The 9038-nt window shown below is 38.3% G+C and overlaps 1 protein-coding gene across 1 annotated transcript; it reads right to left on the bottom strand.

The window, feature by feature from the left end:
- Positions 1-4506: 4506 nt before the first annotated feature.
- Positions 4507-9038, bottom strand: LOC107092926 (translation initiation factor IF-2-like). Its single transcript, XM_015387644.1, has 10 exons — positions 8981-9038; positions 8814-8857; positions 8660-8732; positions 8526-8584; positions 8396-8450; positions 7037-7077; positions 6796-6955; positions 6310-6392; positions 6039-6165; positions 4507-4591 (listed from the first exon to the last, which is right to left on the bottom strand). Exons 3-10 carry the CDS (start codon positions 8730-8732, stop codon positions 4518-4520), a joined length of 672 nt encoding a protein of 223 aa, XP_015243130.1. The 5' UTR covers positions 8814-8857; positions 8981-9038; the 3' UTR covers positions 4507-4517.

Here is a 9038-nt window from a genome sequence, read left to right as displayed (position 1 = left end):
CCTAATTACCGGTAGTAAACTTCAGTATAAATCCACCTGTATTAGAAAAGCTTCAGGAGTTTGTTTTAGAAGCTCAGTGAGCAAAAAGCATCATAAAGGTAAAAGAAAATGCACAGCTCAGCAAAGAGCATACAGAACTCTTTAAAAATCTGACCTTTGTGAAAAAGCGTGCAGAGAAAAACTGTAGTTTTCCAGAAGAGAAAGCAGATAATCTGGTCAGATGAGACTAACCTGAACATTTTGGGCTACATAGAAAATGCTGCATATGTACAAAAGCTGACACTTCATATCATCAGCTTGAACACAACACAGTTACGATGAAATATCTTCGGCATCTTCAGCAGAGACACAGCAGCAGGTCATACTGGAAATATGTGGCAATCGTTGCTTTATTTTCAAAGAATCTTGAAGGACAAAGCTGGTAGAAAAACCTGCTGCCATGTTCAACCTCAGTAAGGCTGAATAGAAACCTGCAGCACAGCTCCTGGTTTAGGAAGCATCTTAAAAACATTTGATCGTTTTCCTCACAATATGCACAAATAACAAATGTTTTTTTCACATTAAAAAGGTCCAGATGAGCATTGATTAGAAAAACAAAACAAATTGTTTTTATTGGAGAAAAAAAATACTGATGCAGAAAAAAGAACAGATCGATTACTGACTAATTTACATTTATGAAACGAATCCGTTTAGCAGGACTAACAAAATAAAAACAACCTGATGGCTTCCACTGAGGAATCAACCGATGTTAGAAATGCCCACAGGAAAACAGAGTTAAAACTCCTCTTTCACTAAAACTAGATTACAGTGGATATAAAGACAAAAAGGTGAAGCAAAATGGTAAAGTTTCATTCACAGAATGAATATTAGGAAATCAAAAGAACAACAAAGATTAACAGCCTTTACGAGTGTGTGCTTAAGTAACAGAAGTCTGAGGCTGAGATGTGGCCCCTCTGCTGACTGACAGTGATTTCTGATTCTGCCTCTTTATCTCAAAGCTTGGCCTGGCTGCACATTAGGCCTCTGATTGGTCTGAAAAGCTCCGGTTCGCTGGGAATTACTGGATAAAGCGCGGAATGATGAGTGTGATCCGAACCATATGGGCGCGGAGCAGCAGAGGGGGTTCTGAGGGGTTCTTTACAGATCCCCTGGTTTACACTCAGCCATCAGACCAGAGTGAATAATAATATCCAGAGCCGTTCAATACTGACGGTCAATGAAGCACCAACAGTTTCAAAATGCCAACTGACTGCTAACTCTGAATAAGTAGAGTAAAAACAACATTGGGGGGAGAGCGCCGTTCCACCGCTGTCAGAGGCCTCAGCGTTTGGCTCTCTTCGAAGGGGGCTCCTCTGATTTCTGTCCTCCCCGTGTTCGCACAGCAGGGGGGCTGGCCTCGCGTTTACGGCCCCCCTTGGCTGAAGCCTGGGCCCTCGTCCCGCTGCAGGAGGGAAACAAGGACCGAGTGTGGGTACATTTGGTAATTCAAGGGTTATTTGTGAGGTAGTTCCTCAGTAACTACTGCATACACACAAACTGAAGATACATTTTCCAAGATATCAATTTGTGAAACCGGGGTTTCAGATTGTAAGATTTCTGATAAAATAAAAAAAATATTCTGCAAAAAAGGCATAAAATCACATGGTTAGGACGTATTTTACAACAAAAAAGCCGCTTTCACCAAGCATAACCACCAGAATTAAGATTCTTTTGGTAACAAATAAAAATATAATTACTTTATCTAGTGCTGGGGTCTAAAAAAATAAGCTTTATTTTAGTTCCAATGACTTTTAAAAGAGGATAAAAAGTAAAAAAAAAAAATATAAACCAGAAGATAAAAAACAAACAGACATTAAACCAGAACTTTAGAAATGATGTTTCTAAGCGGAACTGCAGTGACTTATAATCCAAAGAATATATGACATAATGATTAGGATTAACCATTTTTAACATTTGGAAAACTCAAGGGGAACTATTTTGATCATTTTATGAAAATGGGCACTAATATATGAATAGTTTCTTACTTGAAAGCTTAAAAAAAATAGGAAAAAAAGTATTAGTAACCAAGCAAAAATGAGGGTAATTTTAAAACGATTAAAGCCGTTTTCCTTTAATTCAGGGGACAGATTTATCCTTTTCATTCTGGGAACTAATAACGTGACATTCCAGGAAAGCTTTTGAATAAAATGTTCTCTTTTACAGTGAAACGGCCTCCGGTTGCAGTCACTTTTGGTTGCCTTCTGCTGAAAGCTGCTTCAAGCTGCTGAACCTCAAAGAGACGGACTCACCGTGTGCCAGCTGTGGTCTCCTCTTTACCGCTCTGTCGACTTGCCCGGGTGGAGGGTTTACTTGGCTTGTTTCTGAGGAGCAGTAAAACTAAATTATTGCTTTAGTGCTAAATCTTCCCTGCTCTCATTAAATGTGATGAAACGGCGTCAATGGGTTCTTCAGTCTAAAGATGTTAAGACAGCGATCAGATGTTTATCACCACAGATGAACAGTTTTACTCTACTTCTTTTTAGCAGCTTTAAAAGAACTGACCTCGTGGATCCACAGTGGAGGCTGATGTTTAATCTTAAACTATCAAAAAAGATCTTAAAAGCTACCTTTGAGCTTCGAGACGCGCTGCAGACCGAGTCGTTGCTCTGGTTGCAGCTTCCTTTCCCTCCTCTTCTTCACTGTTGCTTTCCTCTTCGTCTTCATCATTTTGCCCACTTTCCCTCTCATCTGGTTTACTCTCCTTTTTTACTGTTGAAGAATAATTGACAAAAAAAAAAAACCAGAAAGGTTCAAGACATACTTTTGCCAAAATACAACAGTATGGGACAAACGTGTGTCAAACATGTCAAACATTTTTTCACAAGTTCATTTTAAAGCATCTTCCAGATTATTTACCAACATAAAAGCTCAACTTCTACAGGGCTAATCCGGCTTAGCAATTGTATTTTACATACTCAAAAAAAAAAATGAAGAAGAGATTAATGCAACGTTCACACCGCACACACTTTGGGCAGCAAAAAAGCGTCTGCTGCTTCATTGTTGATGCTTGTCTACATTAAGGTCAGATAGACCTCAGGATCATCTTTGACGCTCATGAAGCTTTCAGTAAAGTGTGTCCAGATGCATCTGATGCTTCTATGTTCAATGGCAGAGAGCGGCTTTGGTATATTTGCTGTGATAAGCTGGTAAAAAGAAGTTTTAATGTACTTTTAAGCGACAAAATTCACCTGAAAACATATTCTGTGCGGTCAGTTCATCAAGATTATGATCCTGCCTTAAAATATTATTTGCAGAGCCGCGCAGACCCCCACATACCGGTGGTGCGCTGTCGCTGGGAATCCCCAGCAGCAGCTGGGGGGTTTCCGCTACAGTTTGTGGCGGCTGGAAGTAGAGGTTAGCGTTTTTCAGGTACGTGGTACAAACTGCAGGCACCATAATAATAAAAGCAAACATATTTTGCCAACAGGATTCCACATTTGAAGTTAATTTAGGTGTTAATAAACAGTTTCAGAGGAGTGATCATAGCTTTCTGCATCAGTAGTGCTGTGTCTGTCTCCCTGCCAGCTCCCAGATCAGCTTCTCTGATTGGTTGATACGGCGCATCTCTAGCAGCTGCTGCTTGTGAAGCGCGCAACGCACAGCAGATGCTCAGAAGCTCATGAGGCGCTGCTTAGGCTGCTCAGATGCGCTGCAGGACATTTTGATGCGTGTCAATCATAGACTGCATGTAAACCATCTGCTTTTGCTGCTTCAGTCGTGTGTGGTCTGAACGTAGCATAAGAATTATTAATACTAACAATGTAGTAACAACAAAGGATTCTTTTTTTTATTGGTTCAGTTAATATTACTGGATGATATTTGCTTTTACCTGAGTCGTCAGCTGCAGCAGCCGCAGCTGCAGCAGCAGCAGCAGCCGCAGCAGCAGCAGCAGCCGCAGCTGCAGTTGCAGCCTTCGGTGGTCGTCCCCTCCGAGCCGGTTTCTTAGGAGTTGCCTCTTGGTCCTGCTGCTCCTCAGACTAATAGGAGTTAAACCAACCAAAGCAAGAAGTCAAAACATTTAAAGAAAGTCCAAAACGCAGAATAGAAACAATGACAGAAGAATAATGAACATTGCAGATAGGAGGTTATTGATTAACAGGACGTTATTTCATTGGCAACATACGTTGTCTGGCTTTGTCTCACTGCCACTCTTTTCTTTCACTTCTTCTGAAGGGTTTGAAGAAGAGGTGGATCCTGAAAAAAATAGACCAAACATTTCTTTGTTTTTTTTTATAAGGGAACATCTGCACTTCACAAAGTAATGAAGATTATTTTATGCAGCAACATCTGTGATAATCTCCCATTTGCATCATGTCATTCCTATGAGGTGTGTTTCCTGACCACTGATTTTGTCTTCTTGTTCCTCAGTTTGTTCTTGCTCATTCACTGACCCCCCCTGCTCAGCCCCAAATTCCTGCAGAGTTAAAATTGGGTGAAATTAAAAACACTACAGTAACAGTTTGGTCCAAAAAAAGGGACTAAATTAGAAATCCTACCACCTCTCCAGACTCCTCTGCTTCTTCTGATCTCTTCCTCTTCATCCCCGTCTGACCTGGAGTGTAAACATGAGCTGTTGTTAGAGATACATCCACATGAACACAGCTCCTCTCTTATAGACAGATTTCACTGCTGAAGATCGAATAAGCTTTGCAGAGATCGGATGATGACTTTTATGTTAATTCTTATATTGCAGAATCAATAAGTCTATTATTTCTTGATTTATTCATTTGTTTTTCATCAGGGACAAAACAATTAGCTGAACTTGTACTCAGAGTATTTGGAAAAATACTGAATGAAAATAATATTGAATGATAGAGTCTCTGACAGCGAGTCCATCCTGCTCCACTGGGGGTCAACAGCTAGAACAGCTCCTAACAGCAACAAACTTTACATTTGAGTGAAATGAAGGTAAAATAGTCTTGGTAAATTAATGTAAAAACAAGCTATTGAAATAATAATTACTTTGTATAGTTTTGCTTTTTCTAGTTTGAACTGAATCTAATAAATAATAATAATTAGAGATGTAATATATGTAATTGTCCATTGACATCAATCGTTTTATTCAAAGTAGAAGTTTTGTCTATTATGTTCTTAATCATCATTACATGGTAAACATTATGAACTGTTTGGCTCAGTTTCGCCTCAAAAGCTGAATGCCAAACCGCAGCCCAAGCACTAACCCTTAACTATTGAGTGTCACTTCCAATGAAGTCACTCTCAGCTGTGGAAGGCGCCTTGATTGAAGGTGTGGGAGTATAAATGAGAATGGTACGGCTTCTTCCCTCCAACGGAAAAGGAAAGCAGTTGTTGCTATGGTTACATAGTGACGCCCCATATGGGCTTTAGTATAAATAACATTAAACATTTGCCCCTTTCTTAGAACAAATGTAAATGGTCAGATAAAACTATTTCAAAGAGGAACTTCCATTTTGGAATGAATTACCTTTTTTTTTCTGTCAGTGCGATGAAGATGCAGCAAACCAGTGGAATTTACATTTAGGTTGCTGTAACATGTGCTAAAAAATTCCAGCGAGTCTGCACTGATGCAGATTCACTATTAAGGATTGAACGGTCCACTCACCCTACCCACTAGGTGGCTTGGGATGGCACTTAATGTGGCAGACCCTCACTGGGAACGCGCAAACGGAGGGTTAGTGCTTAGGGGCCGGTTTGGAATTGGGCCATATATTTCATTAATCTTTCTCTTAAAGACTAAAGTGGTGTAAAATAAATAGAACCACAATAACAGGGGCAGCTTTTGTTAGTCAGCTGAGGAGACGACGCTCAGGGGTTAATGATGAGTATCTGAGGAACACGTCTGCTCTCTGCTTCCCTATATCTGGCACTGGATACTCATGAAAATATAGTATTTTATAAATCACGTAAATCCATACAATATTAAGGAATATTTTCCATAGTAAACTTTAGATCCATACTTTTGAGGACTCTTTGCCAGATAAACTGAGCCTAGTCCTTGTGTGATAGTAGAACAAACTCACGTGTGTCTCTGCTCTCCTGGAAATCTGTCTTCTCAGTGTCTTTATGTTCCTCTGCAGCAGGAGAAACCAGCTGCACTTTACTTTTACTCTGATTGCTTTCCTGTGCTCCACTTTGCTGCTCAGGGCCCTGAAAAGACAAGTTACAAATAAAAGCAATTTTTGAGGTTCAATATTCAGCAGATTTTGCACTATTATGCAATATAAAAGTATAAGCAGAGATGAATGCTTTTTAAAATATGTTGCAGCTATACACATAATATCCTGAACCAACCTCTTTGCCGTCTTCTTCTTCTTCGAGTGTCTCAGTTTGACCAGAGCTGTCCTCGGCCTCTGCCTCATGTTTCTTCTGTATATCTAAAGTTAGAATACAAAATCAGAGGAATCCATAGAAAGTAAAGCATTCACTCCTCTGCAACAACCTGCTAACAGCATCTGTTTTATAGATTTAATATAAAGATAGAAAACCAATTAAATTCTAAAAGACAGAAAAGAAATCCCACTTTGTCTGTTTAAACATAAAGTCATGTCCTGCAGTATGTCACAACAAGCTATATTTAAAAAAACTTCATAACTGAATCATTGCATCCTCTCTCTTAATGGGGGGAAAAATAAAGAATAATGCTGATAAGAGTGAGTGATTTTTCAAAAAATCTAATCTATTGGCATTTCAGACCAAATCAATTCTGACTAAAATCATGTTTATTATAATTTTAACATTTCTTCACTTTTTTTGGATGATCAAACATTAGGCACCCACCATCTTTTGCCCCTTTAGCTGCGCCTCCTGGGCGCCTTCCTCTACGGCCCGGAGTCTTCTCCGATCTCTCAGGTTCTTTCTGAGGATCCTGCTCTGTGCTTTTAGGTGGCCGTCCCCTGCGAGGTGCTTTTAACTCTACCACCATCTCCTTCTCACTTTCCTGATGATTTTAGACAGCATGTAAACTTTAACCCCATTATGTCTCATTTAAAAGCTACAACCTTATCAAGGTTAGACTCACCTCGACAGACAGCAGCTCGCTCTTTTCATCCTTAGTATCATCTGATGTTAAAAAAATAACACTTTATTAGGTTAGAAGGAGTGGTTCTGTTAGTTAGATGGATTCTCTCTTCTTATTTGCAAACAATAAAAATAAAACTGCCTTGATTATTTTATCACTTCTCAGATTTCTTACTGTTTTTTGCCACTTAAAGGTTTAAGATTATTAAAAACATTGTATGTAACCTGTAAATATAATAAGCAGTCTTACAATGACAGTTTACCTTACCATAGGGAGAGAAAACATAAAAATCAATATGCTTCTATGTCAAATATAATCAAATAAGAAAACATGGATGAACTGGAATGAACCAAATATTTAGGGAAGGCCTGATCAGGACTCATCACTGCTACATAAAAAAAAAAAAAAAACATTCACTTAGAACCTGTTAAACAACATGAAGTACAGTAAAATGGTAAAAGATCCGGTTGCTGTTTAAAGAAACTGATGAACAGATACGCAAGTAACATCTGTGGCATCTTCTTTCTCATTTCTAAAGTGCCACAAATGGTGAAAGCTAGAATCAACTCGGCCTAAACCTCAGTGGCACCTCTGTTTCCAATCAACAACGAAAGATTCTACAAAGAGGAATGGGCCAAAATGTTTCCAAGGCAAAGCAGTTGTTGCTGCAACTAACGATTATTTTCCAAATGGATTAGGCTGTTGATTATTTTTTCGATTAATAATTGGAAAGTAAAAGGTTCCTTAAAGATGACTTTTCACTAAATTAAACAAAGAGAAAATAAAGCTTTCTAATTAAGGATTGCTGGATAGAGCATATTGACAGATGAAAAAGATTTTTTTATCTTAGAAGCAAAATATTTACCCCCCTTTTTTTTTTCTTTTTTTACAATTTTGGTATAATTACTGCTCTGAGGAGGTTACTCAGCTAAAGGCCCATTTTAGAGTCTCTATACTCCAGTTAACCATAAATTGATTACTAAATTAGATGACGATTATTTCAATAATCGATTAATCCGATTAATTGTTTAATAGTTGATGAATAACTGAACAACCAGTTAGACGACTTTCTAATATTTGGCCAGATTTGTCTTGGTATTTCCTTTACTACCCCAAATCATCATTTATAACCTGCATTTGGTATTTACTTATCATTTTTGGACATTAAGTTACTTTAATCATATGAAACATTTAAATGAGACAAAAAAATAAATAAATCAGTGTACGTATAATAAGAAAGCCTCCAATAATTTAGTTTCGATAAAAAATTATTTTCCCTCCGACAATGTTTCAAATGCAGCCAAATCAAAAAATAAAGAAACTTAGATTCTTATCAATTAAACATCAAACTAAACGTACCGCTTTTTATTGAGAGCTTTCTTTTACGTCCTCTTCTCTTAACCACTTTCTCTTCCTGTGAAACAAATAGGGTTCAAGATGGAAGCTGAACTGAATGTTATACTATACCAAAATATAAAAACCAACCCACCTTTTCTGATACGTCTGAGCTCTTCTCATCATCCTGACTGTCTGTTCTCGAGACGTTAGCTGAAAGATTCAGACGTGTAGCAATGAAGATCAGGAGCAAAACGATGGATATAAACATCAGAGAAATAAACGTACCGGTTTGTTTGGTTACTGTGATCTCTGGGCCAGCGTCTCCAGCCTGGGTTTGGTCGGACATGTTGGCTTCCATCTAAAACAAGATCAACCACAGGTCAACGGATGAGAAACATGCTAGACTGATTGAAGCAAAGTTTGAAGGGTAACATCTTACCTTCTCTGGATCACCTTCCTCTGCTGTCTTACTCTGAGTTTCACCTGCGTATAACATGTTTTGATCAAATAAAGAGCAAAATATAGAAAACTGGAGTGATTCTTTTCCTGTGATAAAAACTTGTTATTGAACATCATTCATTGATTTAAAAATGAAAAAAAACTTACATTTCTCAACCTCCGTCTGGTTTTCTCCACCTTCTCCCTCCACTCCCTAATATTTATA

This window comes from Cyprinodon variegatus, unplaced genomic scaffold, assembly GCF_000732505.1.
Source record: "Cyprinodon variegatus isolate N-32 unplaced genomic scaffold, C_variegatus-1.0 Scaffold400, whole genome shotgun sequence".
Classification (NCBI taxonomy): domain Eukaryota; kingdom Metazoa; phylum Chordata; class Actinopteri; order Cyprinodontiformes; family Cyprinodontidae; genus Cyprinodon; species Cyprinodon variegatus.
This window is presented reverse-complemented; position numbering and strand designations above follow the sequence as displayed.

Coding starts and splice junctions, on each gene's coding strand:
- LOC107092926 (XM_015387644.1), bottom strand. CDS start 8,732: ATGGAAGCCAACATGTCCGACCAAACCCAGGCTGGAGACGCTGGCCCA. Junction 7,078..8,395: donor AAAGCTCTCAATAAAAAGCG/GTACGTTTAGTT, acceptor TTTTAACATCAG/ATGATACTAAGGATGAAAAG. Junction 6,393..6,795: donor AGCTAAAGGGGCAAAAGATG/GTGGGTGCCTAA, acceptor TTCTAACTTTAG/ATATACAGAAGAAACATGAG.